Source organism: Phalacrocorax carbo, chromosome 25, assembly GCF_963921805.1.
Source record: "Phalacrocorax carbo chromosome 25, bPhaCar2.1, whole genome shotgun sequence".
In the NCBI taxonomy this organism is placed as follows: domain Eukaryota; kingdom Metazoa; phylum Chordata; class Aves; order Suliformes; family Phalacrocoracidae; genus Phalacrocorax; species Phalacrocorax carbo.
In genome coordinates, this window is record NC_087537.1 from 2,451,014 (window position 1) to 2,477,483 (window position 26,470).

The 26,470-nt window shown below is 48.0% G+C and overlaps 1 protein-coding gene across 2 annotated transcripts; it reads left to right on the plus strand.

The window, feature by feature from the left end:
• The first annotated feature begins 72 nt into the window (after positions 1–72).
• On the plus strand, positions 73–26,470 carry KPNB1 (karyopherin subunit beta 1). Of its 2 annotated transcripts, XM_064473600.1 has the most exons (22): positions 74–390; positions 691–749; positions 3,837–4,019; positions 5,461–5,661; positions 7,273–7,425; positions 8,529–8,588; positions 8,917–9,006; positions 9,431–9,541; positions 11,138–11,239; positions 12,415–12,639; positions 13,062–13,253; positions 14,613–14,743; positions 15,979–16,126; positions 17,146–17,217; positions 19,552–19,696; positions 21,782–21,864; positions 22,494–22,601; positions 22,860–23,003; positions 23,114–23,219; positions 23,574–23,688; positions 24,289–24,450; positions 25,122–26,470. In XM_064473600.1, coding segments are annotated over exons 1-22 (2,631 nt in total). In that variant the 5' UTR covers positions 74–350; the 3' UTR covers positions 25,123–26,470. The 2 variants fall into 2 exon arrangements, with proteins under 2 accessions (XP_064329669.1, XP_064329670.1); XM_064473599.1 differs by lacking the exon at positions 25,122–26,470 and having other exon boundaries at positions 73–390; positions 24,289–24,454.

Sequence of the window (26,470 nt, forward strand, 5' to 3'; positions counted from 1 at the left end):
CAATGAAAAAGCGCGCCGCCGGGTGCCGCCGACCAATGAGCGCGGCGGCGCGGGGCGGCGGGCCGCGGTCGGTATCCCTCCGCCGCCCGCCCCGCTCGGTGTGCGCGCGCGCGCCCGCCCCGCTCGCGCGGCCCTTTTCTCCCTCCGCCGCCCGCAGCAGCAGGAGCCGCCGCCCGCCGCCCCCCACCCCGCCAGGCCTCTGCGCGGGACCCCTCCCTCCGCCGCCTCCGCGGGGCAGGCCCCGTCGTTCTTCCCTTCCCCTCCCTCCCCTCCTCCGGCCCCGGCCCGCCCCGCTTTCCCCCCCCCTCCCCTCCCCTCTCCGCCGGCGCCGGAGCCGCCACGCCGCCGCCATGGAGCTCATCACCATCCTGGAGAAGACGGTCTCACCGGGTAGGGCGCGGCGGCGGCCTGAAGGAGGGCGGGAGGGAGGGGAAGGCGGTGGGTAGGCCGCGGTGGGGCCGGGCAGGGCGGGGGCCGCGCACCCCTGGGGCGGCCGAGGCGGCGGCCCCGGCCCCGGGAGGGCGTGGGCGGCGGCGGGGAAAGCCGCGGGGAGGGAACCGGCGGGGGAGGCCCGGCCGCGGTGTCCGGCGGCGGCGCCTGAGGGAGGGCGGTTGGGCCCCGCGCGCCCGCTGACTGACGCCGGTTCTCCCCCAAACCCCCCCCCCATTCCCCTCCCCCGCCTTTCCGCAGACCGCTCCGAGCTTGAAGCGGCGCAGAAGTTCCTGGAGCAGGCGGCCATCGAGAACCTGGTGAGCGCCCGGGGACGGCGGCGGGGCCGGGCGAGGGCGGTGGGGCCGCGAACGGGGCCGGCGGCGGGCGCTCCCCTCCCCCCCCCCGCCCCGCCCGGCCAGGCCGAACCGCCATGGAGCGCAGCCTACCCTGCCCGCGCCCGGCCGCCGCCTTCGGCCAATGGCAGCGCGTCCTCTACCTCCGCTAGCCAATCGGAGCGCGGCGCCGGGGAGGGGGCGGCGCCGGCTGCGGGAGCGGCCGCGGGCCATGTGCGGCCGCGGCCATCGCTGCCCCGGGCGCCGCCCGGCCCCGAGCCCCCGGCCCCCGGCCGGCCCCGCGGGCAGCCTTTCTCCTCCCCTTCCTTCTCCTCCCCGTACCGGCATCGGCCTTGTGGCCGCCGCGCAGGCTGGGTGGCGGCGGGACGGGAGTGCCGGAGCGGCCCCGGAGCCCCGCCGGCCTGGGGAGGGGGGCGCCCGGGGAGGGGGGTGAGGGGCTGGTGGCTTCACCCACGAGCGAAGGGAGGGGAGTGCTGCTGGGCACCGGGGAGCTGGGCCTGGAGTTCTCCCCGTGACCTTAAAAAACGGGGGGGGGGGGGGGGGGAAGGAAAAAAAAATCCTGAGGAAAGGCATAAAAGGAGAGAAAAGGGAAAAAAGAGAAAACCCAACCCGTGTGTCATCCATGTGCTGGAACGGGAGCGGCGCGGGGAAGTTGAACTCCCCACGTCGGATGAGGATTTTTGCTTAGTCAAGGTGTGGTGCCGCAGCTGCCCGGCGGTCCCGGGAGGGGACGGGTTTGCCGTGGCGCTGGGCCACGGGGGGGTGTCAGCTCCTGGCGCTGGGGCCGTGGGGTGTCACGCACGCGTTACTGTCACGAGCAGAACCGGCGTCTTTCAGCTTTTAAGCAATTACAGACACCGGTCTGCACTGGTGTGAGCTGGGAAAGCCACAGAGTCTTTATTTCTGTTGCTCCATTTTAAGGTGTGCGAAGCATCCCACAGAACCAGAATTGATGTAGCCTTTGTGCTAAATGTCGGTTTTGAGTCAAAATTCTCTGAATTGCAGTTTGTTAAATCTTAGGATCTTCTTGATTAGCCTGAAGCTTCCTGGGCTGTGTTATGTGAGGTGTTTCGGGGCGATGTGCTTGAGCTGCTCGCGATCCTGGGTTTCAGGCTTTTACAACAGCTGAGGGATAACGCCAGTTTTTCAAGATTTTGTTTATATTTGCTGCCTTGCGAGAGCCAGGTCGGGGAAGTGGAGCTTACGCCAGGGCTGCGGTTTGCGCCCTGGTGTGGGATGGGGACGTGGAACGGTCCGGCCATGGGAAGGGCAGGGGTTGAGTAGCTCCACGGAGGCTGTGAGGGCAGTTAATGGCTCGGCTGTGCAGGAGGATGAGGATGAGAGGTTGAGGGCTGTTCCCATCACAGTACAGGGTGTCTGGGAAGGGGTAGGAGACACGGGGTCGAGCGAGAGGTTCTGTGCCCAGGGCCGCAGCTGAGCACCCAGAGCTGGGAGTATCTCCCAGTTAGTTAATGGAGATGCACCCGCAGAGCGGCTTGTTCTTCCTCATCCCCTCCTCCCCGTAGTTAATTTAGACCCTTTTCTGGGATTTTCATTGACACTTCTGTAGGTGTGAGAGCTGAGGTCATACGCATCTGCATTTGCTTTGAGCCTCAAGTCTGGAACGCTTAATGTGACGCTTCTCATTTTGAGCTAGAATTATTCTTAAAGCTCCGTGAAAAGACCTTTTTATTTTTTCTGCTAATTTATGAGTGGAAAATCCAAGGGTGCTGCTTCATCCTTGAATTTTAGTACAGTTTTTTTCTCAAAGGTGGCAGCAACACTTCTGTTTTGTTCTGTGAACTTTTTTTGAATGGTTTCCCATATTCGATAAAATCGGTGTATAAAACGTGAGCAGTCTCGATGGTTGGGAAGTGGTTTAGTGTGGTGTGTTCGTAGGGGTTTTGCCTATTGCATTAAAATTGCAGAGTATCTCTAACGACTTGCGCTCATCAGTTTAAGTTGTCCCACGTTTCTGTTTCCAAATTTCACAATTTGTTGAGCACTGGGGAGCCCGGCTAAATATTTTTTTGAAGAGCTGCGCTTGGTCACTGAAGACATGGAGTCTAAGATTTGTTTCTGTTGAACTTTTAAAGGGAAGTCGGTTTTAAAAATGGCTTTTTAGTGCCCTAAAATCTTTGTATGTATCCTAAGTTCTGTTACAGAGATGGGTAACACATTAACTGGACGTTAAACGTTTTCAGGAAAACCATGGTCCTGCTTGGTGCGAAACAGTTTCGGAAACGGCACAGCTGTTTCCACTGTTTCCTAGAAAGGTTTTCTTAGTAGGCAAAATGCTTCATAAGGCCAGCGAAATGAAAAAGCTTCACTGCTGAAACTTTAGCTGTATCTAGCACTCAGCGGAAGTCTCTGAAATGTAAAGCTGTCAAATGAGGAAAGGGTTTAAATGCGGAGGCACTTCTCACTAGCTCTCACCAAAAGCAAGTGGCGCAAATGCCGTGTATTTCTCTCCACGTGTACGTGCTTTTGGAGCGGGGGGAGGTCTTCATATATGTCTATGTACCTTTGATTTCAGAGAAGCAAGTTTGTTATCTTGCAAACTTATTTGTAACGCACCAGAGGAGCATCTGATTTTGCATTTTAATAATTCCTGTGTTAGATTATGGTTTGGGTGTTTGCCTTGAAGCAAGGAAATAAGCAGCAGAGAGTTATTCTTCACCGTGTTTGATATCCATCCAGAAAATACGTATCTTGGCATACGACCTGAGTAGTTTATTTAAAGGAACGCATAAAGTAGGCAGGAGCACGGAAGGTAACAGTCTCTCAAGTAAGCTGAAAAAAAAATCCAGCCGAGTCGATGCCTACTTACGTCACTTTCCAGCGGTTCTAATTAGGAGCTTAACGCCCGTAATCTCGGGGTAGAGCCGCCGTCGTCGCGTGGCGGTGGCCGTCCGCAGTCGGCCTGGGAGAGAAGGAGCTTCAGCGAGTGGTGGTCTCGTTTTGCTGGGTGAATGGGGACCATTTTTGTTGTCTCCCCCCTCGTTGGCGGGGCGGGGCAGGCGTGGGTGCTGAGCCCTCCTCTCTCCTCAGCCGACCTTCCTGGTGGAACTGTCCAGAGTGCTGGCAAACCCCGGCAACAGCCAAGTTGCCCGTGTGGCGGCCGGCTTGCAGATCAAGAACTCCCTGACGTCCAAGGACCCCGACATCAAGGCTCAGTACCAACAGAGATGGCTCGCGATCGACGCCAACGCCCGCAGGGAAGTCAAGAACTACGTAAGTTTTGTGACTTTTCGTTCTCCGCCTGTTGTTTTCTCGCGGGGGTGGATGGGCGATGGGCGTCTTGTCCGTCCTTTCCCACCCGGGGAGTCTTCTCTTGGCCGGCTGCTCCCTTTCGTGAGGCAAGCGTCGTCATCGTGCTCGCTTGGGTGCTTTGTTGCGTGTAGACTATTTAATCGGTGGAATTATTAGGGCAAAAATCCAAACAGGTATGAGGCTGCTGCTTTTAAATTCACACCTGTAAATACATTTACAAGGAGCCTCTGAATAGTGATTGCAGGAGCTCATGGGCATGGCTTCCCCCCTGGGTGACTGCAGGTGGGCTGGGGTTTGCTTTTTCTTATACTTGAACAGCTGCCTCGACTGTGTTACAATCCGCATCAACAATCATTGAAGCGTTCTCCGTGTCTGAACGCATACGGTTACACGAGGCCTAGCGAAATTTAAGAGTAGAATATGGTAAAAAAATTGTAAGTTCCAAATAGGAAATTATATTCTTAAATTTTTGTGCAGTTGGTGAATTTGCCTGAGGACTCCTTTGTTCTTTGATAGCTACAGTTCAGGACTTGCAGTGGCAGAGCTGGCAGCTTACCGTTTTTTGGGTAACGGGAACAAAGGTGCACTTGGATGTACACAGCATTTTGTAGATGATACAAGTTGGCCATACTTCATGTAATGTGTTTGTGTTAATCGAAGAACAAGGTTGGGCAAGTGATGATGATACAACTTTAATCTTTTATTTACATCAATGAAAGCAAAAGGGGAGCATATACTGTGAACAGGAGCTGTCATATTGTCATGTACTGGAGCTTGCAAAACCAGTTTATTACTCTTTTCTGTCCAGTACCTTTAGAAATACAGTATTTGTTGGGTGGGTATATGGAAAATGTGGATGTATAACTGGAAATGGTGAAACAGATCCGTGCCTTTTTTTTAAAGAAACTGTTTTGAAGTATACAAAAAAAAAAAAAATTATTCTTTTGATTGCAGTTAAACCGAAAGAAAATTATTTAATCCTATTCAGATTATCTTGGCATAAACAGTCCGGTATTTGGGGGGTGGAGGGGGTTTAACCACAATTTGTTTGGCTTTTGCAATTTTACTTTCTAATACGAGCCGGGAGGAATTGTTCGGTGAGTCACTGCTGCGCGTTATGGCGCGTAGCATTGTGTATGGGATTTAAAGGATGTGGCAGAAGTACGTGTAATCACACAGCTCTATCTCACTTCCTGAAAGGGGCAGCCATGGCCAAGTTCATTTCAAACATTATTTGTCCGTGGTCACGGCCTCGTTTGCAGCGGGAGAAAGCAGAACAAGCAAACGGCTTTAGTGGGGAAGGGGTGTGTTTGGAAAACCATCACGCCAAGGCTTCGGTGGGAAGCCAGCGCCCGGCTCTCTCTGGTGACATCAAACCATCGCCTGCTAATCTCTCCCGCAGGTTTTGCAGACGTTGGGGACAGAAACATACAGGCCCAGCTCAGCCTCTCAGTGCGTGGCCGGCATCGCATGCGCGGAGATCCCCATGAACCAGTGGCCCGAACTCATTCCCCAGTTGGTAGCGAACGTTACGAATCAGCACAGTACGGAGCACATGAAAGAATCGACGTTGGAGGCCATTGGGTACATCTGTCAGGATATCGTGAGTGTATTTTAAGTATTATTGCCCAGCTTCTGCCCAGCACCTTTTCTCTTCCAGCCTCCCCTCTCTCACACCTCTGTGCCTAGTAGGCTGTAATGCTTCCTTGCGGTTGTCTTTTAATACCCGCGCGGAGCATGTCTCCGTGCTGACAGAACGATGGGCAGTAAACACGCACGGGTGGTGTCTGAAAGGACTGACCTGCTTTTGCAGCACAAATGCAGGTCACCTCTCGTAAGGTGCAGATTTAAGTCTGTATGTCGCTGCTGTCCCGTGGTGGTGAGGGGTGCCCTTATGAAACTTTGTGCAAAATGTTATAGGCAATGATAAGCGTTTGTCTCCTTTCTGTGCTGGGGAGACCTGACAACTACCTTCCTCTTGCCTGAGGAGTGCCTTTATTATTGATTTTGGAATTTCTGATGCACAGGCAAGAGTATGTAGCTCTTTGAGGCACCTTCTACAGAAGGTCTCATGGTTATAGCGATACAGTTTGCTGTATGGCGACGTGTTGCATCAGGTAGCTGATGTGGACTGCTTGCAAAAACCCTCCGCACTGTCTGACCTGCCGCTGAAAAACAAAATGAGCTGCTGCTTTTTTGGTGCCGCTGAATGCCTCCAAGGATGTATGTGCGGCACATTGCTGGTTGAACCTCGGTATAGCGAGGTAGAAAGAGGAATCTTCTCTTTGGTGCTTTCCTCAGGCTGCAGGGGATTGGTTTTACTGGGGAGGTCAGTTGCTTCATGGAGGGTCAATGAAATAAAAGAGAGAACATACAGTCGCGTAGGGGGAGTGCTCCAGGTCAAGCGTTGTTGGTTACGTGTCCGTGCAAGACTTGGGTGCGTGTTGGTTGTTTCTTCGTGACATGTGTCGTTGGCCTCTGGATTTTTGGATGCCCTGGCTTGCTGGTCGGGTATTTTGTAACCAAAATTCCTTTTGGAGTTTTGTAGTTTGTCAGTTACTTTGTGACACGGTTTGTGACTAGTTTGGGAATCTGCTGCTGGATAAATTCTGATCTAACAGTTAATACAGTTACTTGGGGATCTTGCAGTCTTTAAATTTAACCATGAAGAAAAATTAATCTTTAGTCTATGTTCACAGCTTTATTCTCTAAGCCTTGAGTTACCTGTCAAGTAACCTGTTAAGTAAGACCTTGCTACTGGTCCAGGCAGTGTATTTTTGCCCTTTGTCCAAAAAAGATTGGCAATTTTACCGATGAAATTAACTTCAACTGCTGGCGTAGACCTCTCCCCCCTATATAAAGGAACTGGAAAACAGTCAGTGTTTTTTGACTTGCTAATTGAATGAAGTCAGGCAGTCTGAAGCTTGTTGAACTACTGTTTGAAACAGTGGAGTTTATTTGGCGTTTATCACCTGGATATCTGGGGTATTTGTGCTCGGTTCAGTCTTCTCCTTCCAGTCCCAGAAGCTCAAAAGACATAATGGTGTACGAAGTCCTTGTACTTGCGTTCTGGTCCTCCCATTGAACAAAGAGCTTCTGGGCCTTAATGTCATTAAAATTCTGCTTGTAGACTTCAGGATCGAACTCTGAGGTTGCTTTAAAATACGGAGAAGGTTGTTCAGCTGGCAAATAACTTCATCAATATTTCTTTTAGGATCCAGAGCAGCTTCAGGACAAATCCAATGAGATCCTGACAGCCATCATCCAGGGAATGAGAAAGGAAGAGCCCAGCAACAATGTGAAGCTAGCAGCTACTAATGCACTCCTGAACTCTTTGGAATTCACCAAAGCAAACTTTGACAAAGAGGTGAGGGGGGTAACGATTCTTGGCCTAAAATGCAAGGGCTGAATCCACGGTCTGTGATGAGAAATCATGCACCACGCTGAATTTTGATGCATAATTCTCTTGCAACTGAGACTTGGATTCGTTTCTGTAAATCCGGTGTGTTCTTGTTGTAATGCAAAACTACTGTGGGAATCTTCAGAGATTCATCAATGGAAAGGAAGCATCGTTGGCTTTTTTTGGATAAATTTGAACTAACCTTAGAGTTTAGCCTGTTAGATGATCTGCTTCCTAATCAAACTCTATAATGCTGCTGTAAGAGTACAAGCTTGGATCAGCACTTTCTTTCAAGTGGTGTGGCAGCAATCCAGATTTAACTCTGCAAATTGTTGGGGGAGGAAGGCCTGTAAGAGCCTTCAGAATAGGGGCCTCGGAATGAGAGTCTTTTCAGAACAGAGAAATCTATTGATTTTTCTTTTCCTTCTTGGATTAAGCCTATCCTCTAGGTCTCTACCAGGGAGAGTATGCGGAAGATGGAATTAATATTGAACCTTCAGCTTAGAAGGTCTTTTACTGAAAACTTTCCCTAGTCACCCATTCGGCTGATGTTGATGGGGATCAACTGAAGTCTTTCAGAATTGGAGATGGGAGGTGCACAATCCATTCAGACCATATTTCTCTTGGGCTTCAGTGCCGTAAATAGCCTGGGCATAAGTCCGTTCCTTCCCGCTAAAATGCAAGTATGCAGGTACTTCCCCTCAAGAAATTTATGTCCTGACTTGAGTTTTGAGGTTTCTTGAAGCAATTGCTGAAAGGCAGTTCAGAAAACAGCAGGGGTTTTTCTTTCTCCCCCCTGAAAAGCTAGTGTCTTTAGTTCTGCTGTATCTTTCTCTTTTGGACAGCCTGTTAAGCACTTTTTGAAATGGAAGCTTGAGATTCCTGTTTTGGAGAAGAAATGATTTAAAATACTGCAGTGAACAGTAACCTGCACTGTCCCTTGATCTTTAGAAGTGGTGCATGAGTGACTGTACTAGTCCAGACTCAAAATACAGCCTCCATAGGAAGGGCTGCAAAGACTGTCATGCTTTTGTAAGGCAGTTCTAATGTTCTTTTATTTCTCCTTCTAGTCTGAAAGGCACTTTATTATGCAAGTAGTCTGTGAAGCAACGCAGTGTCCAGACACAAGGGTGAGTGAAATTAAATGTTTGATTTGTCTGCACCTTTTTGGGGAAGCTGACCAGAACCTCTAGCACCAACAAACAGTTGAAAAGTGTTACATGAAAGAAACAGTATTCTGTTAAATGATTGGCGCGTATGTAAGTACTCAAGCAAAGTGAGTTTCATACTTAAAGTGATAAGCATTAAACTACTGGGAGGATTTATGTCGCTTGTTGTGAAAGACCTTGTTAGGTATGGAGTAAACTTAAATCAGCAGAAAGCCTGGGTTGTTAATCTGGCTATGGCCGTGCTTGGTTTTCAAAGGTCACACCTTTGGTCCATTTTCTACTCTGACAGGTACGAGTGGCTGCCTTACAGAATTTGGTGAAGATAATGTCCCTTTATTATCAGTATATGGAGACATATATGGGCCCTGCGCTTTTTGCTGTGAGTATGGGGTTTCTCATATATAGCTGTCTGATCTTCCTGTACTCCTTTGTCCTAATCCAAGAGGAGTTGTTTTCCTAGGTTCCCGATTTGTTTTTCTTTGGCAGTGACTGCACGCTGTGAATCCCTCTCTCATAGCAAAATCTTTAATACCAGCGTCGGCTGTTTCAGACTTGAGACTCCAAAAGTCAGGACAATGCCGCCTGCTTGACTTGCTCCGCAGTCCTCCCGAGCTGCTGATAGATAGCTGATAAACTTCTAAATGAGGAGATTGTCTTCAAGAACAGTAACTCTGATGTGGCGTCCTATTTCAGACAATCTCGAATCCTGTACCAGTTGGCCAAAAGTTGGGGCACGTATTTCAGGAGGAATGACTTGCTGAAAGGCCCTTTTTCTCCCCTCCTTTTCTTTCATGTTTCTAAAGATAACTATTGAAGCAATGAAAAGTGACATAGACGAGGTGGCTCTACAGGGGATAGAGTTCTGGTCAAACGTCTGCGACGAGGAGATGGACCTGGCTATAGAGGCGTCTGAGGTGAGCTCGCAGACCGCTGAAAAGCGGCGCATGCCTGCGACCGTGTTCGGGAACGCTGAACTTGTCTTTGAACCGCATCTGAAAGTCCTCCTCCCGAGTGGGATAGCGTGGAAGGGCCCGTCTGAGCCCCTTGTGCAGCAATCGTGGGTCCAGGATGGGACATCACGCGCCGCTCTGATGCGATGTGGTGCACGTCTGTAACAAGCCGAGACCTGCGGCTGCACAAAGCCCGCGAGGCTGGTTGACTCTGCGGGTGTTACGTGCGCTGCAGGCATCGGCACAGTGTTGTGATACTCAGTTTTTTAGCTGCGAGCTTGGGTACTAGGAGCTGTCTTACCCAGGGCTCAGCTTTGATTAATTTATTCTGCCGTTCAAGGTGAATGTGAAGCTTGTAGCTAAGTTTGACAGGGCTGCCATTTGGAATTCCCTTTAATCGCTTTTTGGGTTATTTTCTAGGCTCTGTAGCCTAATGTAGAGGTCTTAGGTTAGCTTGAATATAACCCCTTTTGATACTAGATTAGATTAGGACGAGCTTTTAAGTGAGCAAAATGGTTTTAGTGCCGGCCTGGCTGGGAATTGAAACCACTTGAGATGACGAGTCTCTGACAGGTTTGATGAGAACACGCTGTGACATGTAAGTGCTAGTTTTCTGCAAACGGTTCGTGACAGCTACCTGATTTCTTTGTAGCATTCCAAAGTCAACTCAAGCTCCTGTGCAAGGTTAACCTAAATGTGCATTAAGCACGTATACTAGGCACAGTGTAATACCAGAAAATTCTCAGTATCATGAAGATCTTTGAGCTGTTGCTTCATTAAGCCACCATCTCGGATCGTTGAGGTGTATGTTCCACATTGAAGAGAGGGCATTTCTTGAATTACCTGCTGCCTTGGAGGCCTTGTGGACTCTGTTACACTGACATGTAAGATTTTGGGGCCTGTTACAGGCACGAGCAACATAGTCCTACCCCAGTGCGCAAAAAGATTGATCACGTTCTATACAATACATTATTTATGAGTTAAGTATAAAATTATGGGATGAAATAAAAGTAATCATTATCCCTTACAATGGACGGAGCTGGAGATGAATCTGGGGTATTGTTCTGCATGCAGATGCTGTTTGCATAAATTAGCTGCAGAGATCAATAATAGCTTAAACTTTGAAGGGCTCTAGATGAATCAGATCCATCTTTAAAAGCAGCTAAATATATATTTATGTTGAATGCCCAAAAAGCAAGGATAGCAAGGATAAAAGGACAGTCAGTAGCACGTAGGTTTAGTTTATATGCTGAAGACCTTTTGCTGCTTCTTTTTGGGGTCACTTGTTAATTATGCATAGCTGCAAACTGAAAATATTTATATTTTTACCTTGTGTACATGCTACGCGTGTGTGGAATGGCAAATTGAACCGGCTTATTGAATATTTAGCTGGGATTGGTGCAAGGTGTCCTTGAGGTTCCTGTGTGTTATGGTAACTTAAAGTTTGTGTTGGGAAGGGGAGGAAAGCATGCCAAAGAGAATTTGTGTCTCCTGGAGTTCATATTTCAGACCTCATGCCCGTATAGCCACTGAGAATCATTTTGTAACCTTTTTTTCTAGGCAGCAGAGCAAGGAAGGCCTCCAGAGCACACTAGCAAATTTTATGCGAAGGGAGCACTACAGTATTTGGTCCCGATTCTAACACAAACGTTAACAAAACAGGTGAGTTGCAAAATCCCTGCTGCATGTCAGAAACCATGTGCTCTGCCTGCTTTCAAGTTCTGGGACAGTGATGCTACTGTGGCGTGGAAGAGCAAGCTCCCCTGCGTAGGTGACTTCTTGGTATGGTTGGTCCCAAAGGTGCTTTACGTCCCCTGGTGCAGTTATTCAGAGCACCTGTAGTGGCAGTCCTTGGTCTGTGAGGAGACATCATGCACCACTCTGACTGAATGATGCATTGTTTTTTAGGGCTGAGACCGAGAGACTGCATGCAGAGTCATTTTTGTGCCGAATTCTATTAACGCGTGCTTATATTTGTGGTTTTGGAAGAGGTTTGATAGTTGTCCATATTCCTAACGAAATGTTTGTGAAGTTAAAACCGATATACAGTCTCTGCGTCATTAGAGATCCAATTTCTGGAATTCTTGAGCTTTACTTTTTGCACTGTGAAGTCCATGTTTATTTAGCAGCTATTAAGCACTTTACAGGGACTTGTTTGGACTGTGTTTCACAGTCTAATCAAAATTAATGGAATCACTTGCTACAGCAAGTCTAATTATAAAATAAAACTGTTAATTAAGCCATACAGGACAGAGTTCATTTGGCTTACTGCGGTGAACTGGAGAAAGGCTCGGTGCTCTTAGCAAATCCAGGGAGTTGTTCCTCTGTTTTGTATCGCTGTCCACTTGGATGCGGAGAGTTAAATTGCAGGAGGTTCTAAAGTGCTTGTTAAATCAGGAAAGATAAAACAGATAAGAGAATCGCAGGTACACAGCTTCAAAGGAATTTGGTGAGTGGCTGAGCTAACGGTGGCGGGGGTGGGGAGAAGCTATTTAATTGGTACAGCGGCCGCTCTGCAAGGAGACGGCATGGATCAAAGGAACTAAATCTCAACTTAGATGAGAGAGAAGCAGTTTGGAAGATGTATGAGGCTACTGTAGGTGCGTCAGTAAAGAGCTAGCAGCCTTACACCGGGATGGAAAGGTACAGATGATGCAAGTAACTCAGGTTGCCTCTCTGCCAGAGATGTAGCTGGTACTGCCAGACCTGAATTAATTTCTAAATATAACACCTGGTAATACGACAACATTACTTGCAGTAAATCCAGCAAGATGCCACTGCCAGTGAGCGGTAAGGGGTGTTTTCCCCCAGACTGACCAGGGGTGCTGTTCTCCTAGGATGAAAATGATGACGACGACGACTGGAACCCCTGCAAAGCAGCAGGAGTCTGCCTCATGCTCCTGGCGACCTGCTGTGAAGATGACATTGTTCCTCATGTGCTGCCCTTTATTAAAGAACATATTAAAAATCCAGATTGGCGATACAGAGATGCAGCTGTGATGGCTTTTGGGTGCATTTTGGAAGGACCAGAGCCTAACCAGCTCAAACCACTAGTCATACAGGTAAGATTCATTGCGTTTTCTTGGAGGCTTGTAGAGCAAAACCTTTCTGATTTATGCGGAGGAGGATGCTTGCTTTGCACCTTAATCTGAGGAAAAGCAAACGGATGCTACCTTTTAATCATGTTTTAGAGAGATTTGGAAGGCCCAGGGCAGGCAGTTCGGTTACACAGCTCTGAGTCACAGTGACATGCAGGACTTCAGAATACCTGACTCCAGATGCATCAGTTCTCAAGTCTTTCCTCCTGGGAAATAACTTTATCAATCTTAAAATACGAGAAAAATGGCCGCACTGGATCTAGACTGTCCTCCCCAGCCTATCACTATCTCATCGGGAACACATTAAAATCAGAAATAGTGGCAAACCCGTATTTCCATGTATTGCCTTTGATCACATCTTTCTCCTGACTGCAATTATGTTTTAGGCAATGCCAACTTTAATAGAACTAATGAAGGACCCCAGTGTTGTGGTTCGAGACACGACTGCTTGGACCGTGGGCAGGATCTGTGAGATGCTTCCCGAAGCTGCCATCAATGACGTTTACCTCGCTCCACTGCTGCAGTGTCTGATGGAGGGCCTGAGCGCTGAGCCCAGAGTGGCCTCCAACGTGTGCTGGGTGAGGCAGCCCCTTCGCTGCTGGACGTATGATTAAGTTTCTATCAACAAGGGGAACGCAGCTCATATTCGTATATATGAATAGACACACACAGACATATATATACACACACATACATGTATATACTCACACACTTAAATGGATTTCAGAGATGACTCGTGGCTTAGTCATCCAGCACACCCAACTGTTGTTAACTGTAAGTTATCTCGAGTCTGGTTTGTGGCTCCGGTAGGAAAGAATAAAGGAAGAAATGGATTTCTAAGGAGAAAAAAATGCCCATATTCACTGAGTGTAGAAGTTGCCTTTGGTTTGAAAATGCTGTGGAAACTGTCCTTGCTAACAGGTGTGGTGGCTGTTTAGAAAAGACATGCTGGGATTTAGCTTTTGTCTTGAGGGCAGCTGGATTGCCCCCTTAATCTTAAGGGAGAGACGAGATGTCTTGTTTCCCATTATCTAAGCCCGCTTCTGCAGCAGTTCCAGCACTAAATTAAGGAGTGTGAGATTTCTGTGTTCACTTAGAGCTGCAGCCCCTTGGGTTGCCTTGATAACTTCAGTTGTAGTATCGTCTTGATGCATGTCTACTACCAAGTGGCATATCTGATCTTCCACTGTAAAAAGGATGTGTCCCTTAACTGCCTTTTAAGAGAGCTGCTCAAAAAGAATTGCACTAGAGATGAGTATTTGCACGTCAAAACAAGTCTTAGAAATGACAGGATTAGTTCTCTTCATAGTCCAGAGGTTTGAAGACTTCAGTCAGCACGGAAGCTTTTCCACAACAGTTGATTCTGGCAAAAGTCCGTGTAGCTGTGGATTTTGCCTTCTGAAGACGATGGCTGCTGTATGTTGTTAGACTGAAATGAAAATGAGGAGGCTTTCAACTCTTCTAATCCACCTGTGTCTCAGAGCAAGTACAATTGCTCTGCAGCTGGGAATCTGAGTGGTCTGCAGCCTTGTCTAAACCAGGATTTTAACTTGTGATGATGATGCTGGATAGTGGGTAGACTCTGTTAATACCCCGTGAGGTTCAAGCAATCTGCCTTTATTCACTTTGATTCCTGACAGCTACCGGTTGTTGAGACCAGTAGTGCTGTGCAGACATTTGACTGCAGACGGGGTGACTGCCTTGCATGTTAATGTTATGTTTTAAGTCTCTAAAATTTTCACCACTGTTGCACTAAAGTTCAGTGCATTGAACAATGAGCTGTTCATGAAGGGAGTTGTTAGTCCTGCACACGTTTGGGGTTTTTTGGGGGGGGGGGGGGGGGAGCTGTTTTAGAATGAAAACCGTTGGAATATAGGTTTCTGCACTTGTCAGGGTAAGCTCATATGTGTAATAGCTATGGTTCTTCTGTGTTTCAGGCCTTCTCTAGTCTTGCTGAAGCTGCCTATGAAGCTGCAGATGTAGCTGATGATCAGGAAGAACCAGCAACCTACTGCTTATCCTCTTCGTTTGAGCTAATAGTTCAGAAACTTCTGGAGACTGCAGATAGGTAACGCTAAACCGGCTGGCTTAAGCTCTGCAAAGATGCTTTTTCTGTTGTTGTTGTTACTTCAGACTGCTGGTTTGCTCTTTTCTTGCAGCTTAAATCTGAATGGCATTTTTATCAGAACCAGGCTTTTTTCTTACCAGAACTGGGCTTTTTTGGCACCATGTGGAATATAGAATGCTAATCCCCAGGAAGAAAGATATTCACACAGAATAATTTCTCAGTATTTTGTCCATATCTGCTTTTAGTAAGTCTGGGGTTTCCTCCAAGAATGCCTCTTCCATGTTTTACTTTGAAGTTTCTGAGCACAGTTGAAGACCGTGCGCATCTCTTTCCGGTAGTGATAGGACTCCTCAAGGTTGGCTGCAAGGCCACTGGATAGTCAGGGTTGCAGCAAGCGATAATTAGAAGTCTGTGCGTATCGTACAGTTCGTTTTACTGTGATTATTTCATGCTGCGGTTGTGGCTGTAGCGTTGCATCCATTCACATTAGCACCAGGTACTCCCAGGAGAGCTGAGGACCCAGTTAGGCTAGATACTGTGCTTTCCCCAACTAAGCTGAAATATAAATAGACGAGGCAAAATATTTTCTCACTTCTACAGATGCAAAAATAAGGGTAATGCTGAAGTCGTATTCTGCCTTGAAGGTCGCATAGATCTTGACAGCTCAGAGTTCAATCATTGGATCAGTTCGGTCGTCAGTGAAGCCTTTTGCTGCAGGACTTCTTCTTAAATGGTGTCCCTGTCTGAACAGTTCAAAGTCTAAACTCATCCCGTATAATTTACATCCAACCAGAAGCGTAGTGTCTAGCTCAAGGCTCTGAAGTCCATCAGTCATCTTAGCGTAGATCTCAGCTGTCTTTATTTCAAATTTAACACCCTCACCAACATCTCAGAAGGACATTAGAGCGCTGGTAACGTATGCTGCCCACCTCCTGAGACCGTCTCTTCCCAGGCAGGATAACGGCACGCTGGAAGATGTGGGTCTGAGGCTTTTTCTGCTCCTGTACTTGCTGCCAGTGACTGAAGATATTTGAGGTCATTATTAATAGTGAATTAAAAAATGTTCCAAAAGTGGCTTCAAAAATTTCATTTACTTTCAGGTCTTGGAATACAGGAATGCAAGTACTTCTGCTCGTCACAACACTGAAGTTCAGCTGTTACCAATTTACTTTAAAAAGTCTGCTTCTAAGCAAGCCTGAGCACTGAGAGCTGCAAATGTATTCCTTCTGTTACAGGCCTGATGGACACCAGAACAACTTGAGGAGTTCTGCATATGAATCTCTGATGGAAATAGTGAAAAACAGCGCCAAGGACTGTTACCCTGCTGTGCAGAAGACAACTCTGGTCATCATGGAACGACTTCAGCAAGTGCTGCAGATGGAGGTAGGTAAAGCCGAGGTTTAAACCCGCTGTTACGGGTCAGGGGTTTAAGGAAGCTCAGTAGGTGCGGTGTTGCTGTTGTGCCGTGGCTTCACCTGAGGTATAAAAATGAGGTTTGTTGCTCACCCGTTATCGTACAGTATAATGCATTTTTATAGATAGGTAGATATATTAAGCTTCTGAACTGTACGTCTTGTCTTAAATTTGAAGAAACACATTTTCTGGGAGTGCAGCACAGCCTGGGATCCACCTGGCTGGAGAGCAGCTCTGTGGGAAGGGACCTGGGGTCCTGGTGGGCAGGGAGCTCAATATGAGCGAACAGTGGCTGCTGCGGCCGAGAAGGCCAACAGGCTGCTGGGTTGCATCAAAAAGGGCATCGCCAGCAGAGAGAAAGGAGTCGTCATCCCGCTCTCCTCAGCGCTTGTCAGGCCACACCTGGAGGCCTGTGTCCAGTTCTGGTCCCCGCTCTACAAAAAGGATGTGGCCAGGCTGGAAGGGGTCCAGAGAAGGGCCACCAGGATGATCAGAGGACTGGGAAGCTGCCATACGAGGATAGGCTGGGAGAGCTGGGTTTGTTCAGCCTTGAGAAAAGGAGGCTCAGGGGGGATCTCATCACCATGTACCAGTGCTTAAGGGGCAGCTACAAAGGAGATGGAGACTCCCTTTTTACACGGAGTCCCATGGAGAGGACAAGGGGAACGGACACAGGTTGCTCTTGGGGAGATTCCGATTGGACACGAGAGGGAAATTTTTCACAGTGAGGCCAGTCACCGTTGGAATAATCTCCCCAGGGAAGGGGTTGGCTCGGCCACGTTGGACACTTTAAAGATTTGGCTGGACAGGGTGCTGGGCCATCTTGTCTAGAAAGGTTGGACTAGATGATCCCTGAGGTCTCTTCCAACCTGGGATTCTGTGAAATATTTAAAATTGAACCCGTGCAACTCGTAGTGCTGTCAAAATCCACTGGGTTTGCACAGACTGCGATGCAGGCTTTTCACGTGTGGGGTTTTGTTCTTTTTCAGTCTCATATCCAGAGCACTTCTGATAGAATCCAGTTCAATGATCTTCAGTCTCTTCTCTGTGCTACTCTACAGGTAAGTTCCTGTCTCTGCGTTGTGGTTATGGGAAAGAGGCAGTTTTAGAGACATTTCTGTGCCCTGGAGGATGCTGACTTGGTCCTGTTGATGAGATCTGAGTGAGGAAATGGGATCTTGTATCACCTCCCACATATCAGCTGGGACACAAGGTTCAGAAGGCTTCAGTAGAGTACGACGTACAAAATTCAGGGCAATATGAATAAAGAACACTGCATGCAGCACGTTAAAGATTGTGTATGCTTTGAGATTGGTTCTTATGTTAGCTACAGGCTGAACAATCGCTTTGGTTGGTACAGACAAAAAACTCTAACAGCTTTAATTTGTTCATCTGCGTCTTGTGGTTGGTGTTCTTAAAGTGGCACTAGTTAAAATGCACCGAGTGTCCTTGAAATTAAACATCTGGTAATAGCAGCCCGTGTGACTTGGAGTACTAGCACATTTCAGTTCCTTGCTTACTCCTACGAAGTCCACTGAAAACAGCCACTTTTTCTCCCCTGGAACTGCTCAGGAGTTTGATCAGACCATCCTCAGAAATACGTGATGTTTGATATTGAAGCTTTCCTGCAGGAAAGGGTGGTATGTGCTGTCATTCCTGGCTTATTAACAGTTACGAGGAGCTGCTTTAAAACTCTGCAGACATAGATTCAGCATCAACGCAGCTCTGTGCAGCCTGGGGAAGAAGGGGGTGTTTTCTTCTGGAGCTGTGACAGAGTACTATTAATCTGAAATAAAAGCAGAGCGGAGTGTCTGTACTCGGATTTATTCCATCGTTGGGTGGTGTTACCTGTTCCCTGCAGCTTGTTTCTTCCACTCCTATTAGCCCAGGGAAGGGAGCCTTTTCCTCGCCCGCAGGTAACAGCCTGTTTCTATCGCTTTTAGCTTCTCGCTCTCTTAAGCGAGGTTAGGAGGTCTCCTGGGTGTTGTCTCCAGGTTGTTTTGAGAAATCATTAACTTCATCCTTCTTGTTCAAAAGCCCATAGCGTCAGCTGTTACTTTCACTCTCCAATTTTCAGGGTAATTTTTCATATAATGGGTAGATGGGAATAATCTGTCCTTACGATGGGCCTTAATGGGGAGAATTCAGTATCTAGACTCTCTCCTTTTAGCACAGTGTGATCGCTGATCTCTTTCAGGACAGCTCTGCCTGTGGGAAGTGTAATACAGGTGGAATTAAACTGCTAGTTTTAATTTGTGAACATGTGTTTCCTCATTATCGCAAAATATGAACCTTTAGTATTTACAGTAGTTGCAGCAGATACTTAAATGCCACTAAGTAAAAATCAGGAGGGAGATGATTTCCAGCGTTCCATAGTCAAATATACTACTTTGTTACATAACTTTTCGCTTCTGCTGGAAATACAATTATGAACATCCAGCAGAGGAAAAACATCTGTTAATATTTAAATGGAAAGAGAAAATCAGGACCAATTATTTAAACAGTCAAAGTCAATCTCTTTGGAGTGACTCAGTTTGACGAATCAGGCTTGAAATAATTGTTTTCCTCTGCAGGTTAAGGAATCAGCCTTTTTCTTTTCATAGAAAATGCAAATTTATTTTAAATAAGGATACGTCGAAGCCGTGTTCTGCAGTTCACGCGCTGAAGGGGATGGGCAGAGCTGTGCAGTGGGAGCAGAGCGTCGGTGAAGCTCAGGTGTTTACCTGGGGTGTTCCCTTGGCCCCTCTGCTCCCCGTAACGTGCTGGGTAACACAGAGCCCACGTCCGCGCCCCAGCCTGCTCTGCTCGTGTGCAGGGCTGCCTCTGCTCTCCAGAAATCGGTTTTGCTTTTCAAACACCTCAGTGCTAAGCATGTTTCTGTAAACCTGTTTTGCATTGGTTGTACCTTGCTTTATTCTGTCTTCATCCTGGGTCGGAGAGGTTGGACTGCAGTTAGCAGTAAGGACATTCTTAGGTCGGATTTCTAAGTTTAATTCTGTGGTTTAGAAGCAAAGCTTATGGACAGCCCGTACTTGGCAGTAAGAGATTGCAGTCACGTTGCTGTGATGGAAAAGGGCTTTTTTCTATAGGGCCAAATTTGGGCTGGTCACATTTAATGCCAGCTTACAAATGGAAAGCTGGGAGAATAGCCTATGCAGCAGGAAAGGTAAATTCAGTTTGTTCTGTAGCTGGAAAATTGAATGCAGCTAAAATGAATGAGACTGCACTTGCACTGACAAAGCATATTTTTGCAGCAACAGAGTTCAAACAGCGGCTTCCCTTTTAGCAGCCCAATGTGGTCACGAGTGTTCAGAGCTAGCGCAGGAGATGTAAAGGCGCGATGCAGCCTTGCAGAGATGGAAGCAATTACAATCTCTTTCTCCGTTCCCACCCAGAACGTCCTCCGGAAGGTCCAGCACCAGGATGCTTTGCAGATCTCCGACGTGGTGATGGCATCCCTGCTGAGAATGTTCCAGAGCACGGCGGGCTCGGGGGGCGTGCAGGAGGATGCCTTGATGGCAGTCAGCACCCTGGTAGAAGGTCAGTCTTGCGCTGCAGAACAGGGTTGTGTTCGGGGGGAGGCAGAGCTGGGACAGAACTGGTTTGCTTCCTTCTCTGTTTGACTATATAGTGAAAAACATTGTTAGTTCCTGGTTTTGCCTGAGGTATGGTTTTGACCACACATCTCACCACATCTATCTGTGAAGCTCTCAGACTGGCTGGTTATGCTAGGTTGTGTTTTGTGACTGAATGGTGTGTTTTCCCTTAGAAACGTAGCTACCATGCAAATTCTCCCAGGAAAAAAAACCCTAGTGCTTCTCGTACAGTGCCCAGCACAAGGGGAACCTGGGTTCCTCGTGCTGCTGCAGAAGAGATCTAATGTTACCTTAATGATTTGGCAGTGCCAGGACTCCACCGTCGTCATCCAGCCCTCCCCCGTGGTGGTGACCCTGCCCGGCCCCATCCTCAGCTCCTTCCCACAGAGCACCGCCGTGGGATCCTCCACCTCCGCTGCCGTTGGCAGCATCCTCAGCTCTCAGGGAGGGCCCATCTCCTCCGGGGGCTTTGGCCTCTCCGGCTTTGGCAGCGGCTACTGCGGCAGGAGCTGCCTCCCCTGCTAAAGCTGCTGGCGATGGCCCTGGGGAAGGCCGAGTGAGGATCTCCCCAGGGAAGTGGTTGACTCGGCCACCTTGGACACCTTCAAGAGTCATCTGGACAGGGTGCTGGGCCATCTTCTTTAGACTCTGCTCTCCTAGAAAGGTTGGACTAGATGATCCCTGAGGTCCCTTCCAACCTGGGATTCTGTGATTCGTACTTGCTGCTGCCTGTGACCCACGGTTGTCTTGCGGAGTTTTGTCAGTGGTGGGTTTGAGGTCATTGCTCTTGTTTAAAAGAAATTACGGAGGCAAAGATCAGCGTTAGAGTGGGTCAGAACGGGGGAAGCAAAATCAAATTTGGGTTGTGGTATTCCAGGCACTTTGAGCTTCGTGGTTCAGGTGTAGAAGGCGGTGGCTGTGGCATCATCTGGAGCTCTACGAACACACTCTGTTGTCAAATGCTACGTGTGAGTGTGAAAGTTGAGGTGCTGATGAAAGTCCGTGTGTTACCTCATTGCCTAACGTCCCTGCCTTACCTCCAGTAGAAGCCTTGTGTGGTTTAGAAATGGGTCTTCAGGGAGATCAGTTTGTAAGGAGGCTTGTTTGAGTCTTCACTTTTTCCTGAGGGTGCTACCCTGGCTAGCCTGCTGAGGGTCTGAGCAGGCGACAGGGCCTAGTTCTAGCAGAAGTACAAGCCTGATTGCCCTGAGAACACATGACAAAGTGCAGCAGAGTTAGTTTCGGCTTTTTGGAGTGGCCCCTTCTTACACTAGCGTGTTTTGGAGAGCAGGTCTTTGGTGGGTGCCCCTCTGGTCTTGGGAATGTTTAGCGGAATCGCCTGAGGAGGCTGGGAGGCGAATGAGAAGGTTGAGTGGGATCATTGCAAGCTAACCAGCAAGTAAAAACGCAAGTGTGGAACCTCTTGGGACAAAGGCCTTCTCACTTTTGGTTCGATAAGTCTGCATGCACAGTCTTAGTAATGCAAGTGACTCGGGGAAGGTAGGAGTTAGCGGAGAAGACCAGAAATGTTTTACCTGAAATACTGTTTAAATATAAACATACTGAGGAGTGCCCTGCCTGAACTGCGGGGCTCCGGAGAGGCCGAGCAGCTGTTTCCAAAATGAGGCCGTTACAGCCGTTAAGGCAGTGAAGCGATGTGAAAAGGCGTAGAGTTCTCAGCTGATGCAAAGCAGCGTAGCAGTGCTGAACCCTGTCTGAAGCGGGCCGCCGCGTCCTTCTGATGGGTCTGCTCGGTCAGATCTTAACACCCTTTCTCAGCACAGGAGGGGCTCGTCTGTCTTCAAAGGCCTGCGAAGAATTGAGCTTTTTCCAATCTCAGTTTAGCCCGGGCGGACCTATTTCACTGATGCTCAGTTTTTGTGTGAGAATCAATTTGTCGTGCTTCTGTGGAACATACAGGCACTGGTTTTGGGTGGAATATAATGGTGGGTTTCTGTTTTGTTGCATTCCAGCAAACACATCGTAGGTGGGGATGTTTTTCTCTAACGAGAATATTTTCTGCGCACAGTCTTAGGTGGAGAGTTTCTGAAGTACATGGATGCCTTCAAACCGTTCCTTGGCATTGGACTGAAGAACTATGCTGAGTACCAGGTAGAGGTCAAACCAGGCAGCCTTGTGTTCACAATCTCTAAATTCTCATCTGCTCACAGATGCTGAGTTCAGCAGGTGTGCATCTGTAAAATACCGCAGCTTCTGGTGACGAAACAAAAATTGGAGCCCTGTAGACTTTTCTCTAATTACTGGCCGCACGCACAAATTTGGACTCTCTTCTGTTTAATTCAGCAGAAGGCCTTCATTGACTTGACACCTGTGTTTTCACAGTGGCTGCATATTAGTTGGCCTTGATGAGGAAAGAGGTTGCTACTGGCTGTGAATTTCCATTAGACAGTCACGTCGTGGTACACGCCGTGGGGTGGATGGTTTAGACCACCCGGCTGCTGAATTTGGTAGAGTTTGTTCAGACCAAGTACCTCTCTTTGGCATCTGGATCTCTTGCCCTCCCCCTTGGTGAAGCAAGCTCAGGTCTGTGCAGCTTTGTGATAGAAGTGGTTAACGAAGCAGGGACTCGTCGGCTGCTATATGAGGGTCATTATTCTTGGTAGTTTAATGGCTGCAGACTCTCACCACTACTTTAGTGTTTTAATAAGCTGAAGCTGTAAGAATAGAGTGTGGAAGACTGACTCACTGGGTGGGTGTCTTACTTGCTGTTCTATTTGCAGGTTTGTCTGGCTGCAGTGGGCCTGGTTGGTGACTTATGCAGAGCCCTGCAATCCAACATCTTGCCTTTTTGTGATGAGGTTATGCAGCTGCTCTTGGAGAACTTGGGGGTGAGTGTTTACCTTCTCATTAGCCAGTTAGTAACAGTTGGCTTGCACACTGAGAAGAAAGTGGGAGGTGGGAGAAGCAGAAGTGTTAGGCATGCCCTGAAGATCTCGTGTTTGACAACTATCTTGCTTGCTATTTGAATGGAATCCAAACTTATTGGGGGTAAGGATTTACATTTCCAGTAAATATCTTGATTTATTAGCTCCTCCCACCTTAAAAAGACGTGCAACTGAATGTAATGGTGCTGAAATCTCTTCCAGAATGAAAACGTCCATAGGTCTGTGAAGCCGCAGATTCTCTCGGTGTTTGGCGATATTGCCCTTGCCATTGGAGGAGAATTTAAGAAGTACCTAGATGTCGTACTGAACACCCTCCAGCAGGCTTCCCAGGCGCAGGTCGATAAGGTAAGCCGGTGGCGCGCACTCCAGTTCCTTCATTAAAATCACAACCGAGTAAGGGCTGTGCACGCGTCATCAGGGCGTTGCTGAAGTGTGCCTTCCCCTTGCCTTTCCAGTCTGACTATGACATGGTGGATTACCTGAATGAGTTGAGGGAGGGCTGCCTGGAAGCTTACACTGGCATCATCCAAGGACTGAAGGGAGACCAAGAGAACGTGCACCGTGAGTACTCTGTCCTGCCGGGGTGTTTCTGTGCCTGAAACGACAAAGGGAGATGGGAAGGACTCTGGACAAGCTGCTTCGCGGTGGTTGTCACCTCCGTGGGCATATCCGTGTTCGTTCCTGCCTGCGTGGGGGTGAGCGCTCTGCCGCCGTGAGCAGGGAAAGCGTTCAGAGCCCTTCGCTGTGGTTCCTCTTCCTCCGGCAGCGTTTCCCCTCCCTATCTCAGCGAGCTCTTCTGGGATCGAGTTCTGGCTGTTGGGGTGGCGGGGGGGTACGTTGGAAGCCCTTTTACAGGACAGACTATTAAACAGGAACTGTGTTTCACCCTGCTGTGATAAAGCTGTTTTCTTTCAGCTGATGTGATGCTGGTGCAGCCCAGAGTAGAATTTATTCTGTCTTACATTGACCACATTGCTGGAGATGAGGATCACACTGATGGAGTAGTGGCATGTGCTGCTGGACTGATAGGGTAAGCTTCCCGATCCTATTTCAATCGCCGGCACGCTTGTTAGGTAGAAATCTTTGTACCACAGCCTTCATATTTGAAGCTGCATTTTTGTGACTGAAGTATTTAACGTCAGTTCTGGGTTTTTTCAGTCTAGTGTTGGATGTTTAACCCGAGGTGTGAAGTGGTTAGGCAGGTGAGATCCTTTAACTGACAGGGTGAAAACCAGTAGGTAGAAGTGAAAGTTGGGCGTGTGTTACAGAAATTCTAGATGGAGGATTTTGCAAGGATGACCTGGGCTTAAAAACAAAACACCGCACCCTCAGTTCCCTGGGTGCGAGGAACGCGGGTCGGGGTGTTTTAGTCTTTCCTATTGCGTTTCGGGAGAGCCGATGGGAACATCAGGGAGATCAGTCTTTGGACAGGAGATTGAACGTCTCCGGTTAGTCACAATTTCAGAAAACTGTTCAGCTCTCCTCCTGCTGAAATTAGTGACCATATGCAGCGTTTTAAAAAGGACATTAGCTGTGAGTCAGATTTCTTTTTGCTAGCAAGAGCCGATCGGAGTGGTACTGGCACATCTGTTTGTGGCACTCAGCCTCAAAGCCTCTCTTTCTTCTGCAGGGATTTGTGTACAGCATTTGGAAAAGATGTACTGAAATTAGTAGAAGCTAGACCCATGATACATGAACTGCTAACTGAAGGAAGAAGATCCAAGACGAACAAAACAAAAACCCTCGCTACCTGGGCGACTAAAGAACTGAGAAAACTGAAGAATCAAGCTTGGTAAGGGATTACACCCACCTCCTTTTCATGTTGCATAATTACGAAATTGGCTAAACTCCTGAGTCTGAAAGAGATGCTTCACAAAAGCCTTGTTCTCTAGACGCTTGTTTCTCATTTTTTCCTGTAAACAAGCCCCATCTGTGGTCTTGTCTATCAGAACAAACCCAAACCGAGACACAGGGCGAGCTGCTTGGCTTTCGCAAGAGCAGCTGCAGGCCGGAGGGCCCTGACGCCGTGAAGCGGTCGCCCTCGCTAGTGGGGACGGTCCCGCGCCGCTCCGCACGCGGTATCATTGAAGCCCGTTGACTCCTTGGTCCTACTCGGAGTTCGAGGAGCGTCTGGACGATGCCTTTAGTCGTAGGGTTTAGTGGTAGGTAGCCCTGCGAGGAGCTGGGCTCGATGATCCTTGTGGGTCCCTTCGGCTTTGCGATACCCCGTGGATCTACTGAAACACCTTTTCAGAGGAGCAGATTGTAGAGGGGGGCGTGATGGTGTATCTGCGCTTGGGAGGATGAGTCTGTTACAGCTTTGTCACCCCACCTTGAGGTTCCTTAGCGTCCCTATTATTTCTCTCTTAGTCAGTTTTTTCCCCTTACTACTAGTTTTATCTCCCAAATATGGGGTTTTGTGGCGTCGGGGGGTGCTTTTTGACGGACCCTTTTTGCTTGCAGATCTGTTACCATTGGGATGACACCTGAGACCCCCACTGGAAATCTCCAATCTTTTGAAAAAACCCGGAAGTGAGGAGTGTGCACGGATGCTGAATGTTTGGGAATGAGAGGATGAGTGAGTGAGGCTTGAAACACACCACATTGAAAATCCCGCCACGGCAACAGCAGCAGCGCCGTTAGCGAGCTGAGCACTGACTTGCGTAGAAAACCTGGCATCGGCCATCTTCGGGAAGAGGGAACGACCGATTTCTGTCCACGTAACGAGCAAGTCTCTTCTTCCGACAGACCAGGACTGGCTTCTCTGTCGTGGCCGGCGCAGAAGGGGAACGGCCGGTTCGGAGGAGAGGAAACTGGGTTCAACTGTGGTGCTCTTTGTCTGAGGTCTGGCTTTGGCTGCTGGAGAGAGATGGAGCCTGGGTCTCCAGCCGCCCGCTGTAACCTTTGCCGCACGATGCTGTCGGTGCCTGGGATAAAAGGAAGGGGTGAAGGATTTTCAGTCTAGGAGTGAGTGTGTGTGAATGAGGCGGTATCCACATTCTCAACTTCAAGTCATTGCAGTTTATCTTTTTCCCAAAAATAAAAGGGTTAGCTGTTGCATTTCATAAACTAACCGAAGTTCAGTCTACTGATGCAGCATAAGAGATGTAAAAAAGAGGAAAAAAAAAAAAAAAAAAAGAAAAAAAAAAAAGGAAAGTCGCTCTTTAGGGCTTCTTATTTTAGGGAAACACTGACGAATGTTCAGAGCTCCCGTTCCGAGTGACGCTTTTCATGATCTCGTTTCATCGAAGCGCCTTTCCTTCCTTAATATTGTTCAACTGTGAATGTAGAAATGGAAAAACAAAACTCTCGCGTTAGAGGGAATAGAAATAAATTGTCGAACATGATTTCAGGCTTAAAAAAAAAACAAACCAACAAACCAAACACAATAAATAACAAACGTTAAAGTGCTCCGAATTGGCAGTGAGAACGCAAAGGGAAAGATCTCTCCTGACTTGTACTGTAGCAGCCCGAACACCCACAAAAAATTGTGCCAAAGAGTTGAAAAACAAAAGAAAACTTCAGGTAATATTTTGGATTGCAAAATGAGGATAAATTCAATGTTCAAACAAAAAAAAAAATCTGATAAAATGCCATTTGGAAACTGCTTGGCCTTTTGTGCTCTTTATTTGATCAGATTTAATGTGGTTATTGGTCTCTTGCTGCACTTCAAAAACAAAAAAAAGGAAAAAAGAAATTTATATAAAATATATATATACTGACTTGAGCTTACACAAGACGGCACTTGTAAAAGGTTATATTTTTCCACTGCAGTTGAAGATTAATAAAATGGTGTCAAACATTCCCCAATA

Coding starts and splice junctions, on each gene's coding strand:
- KPNB1 (XM_064473599.1), top strand. CDS start 351: ATGGAGCTCATCACCATCCTGGAGAAGACGGTCTCACCGG. Junction 391..690: donor GGAGAAGACGGTCTCACCGG/GTAGGGCGCGGC, acceptor GCCTTTCCGCAG/ACCGCTCCGAGCTTGAAGCG. Junction 750..3,836: donor AGGCGGCCATCGAGAACCTG/GTGAGCGCCCGG, acceptor CTCTCTCCTCAG/CCGACCTTCCTGGTGGAACT.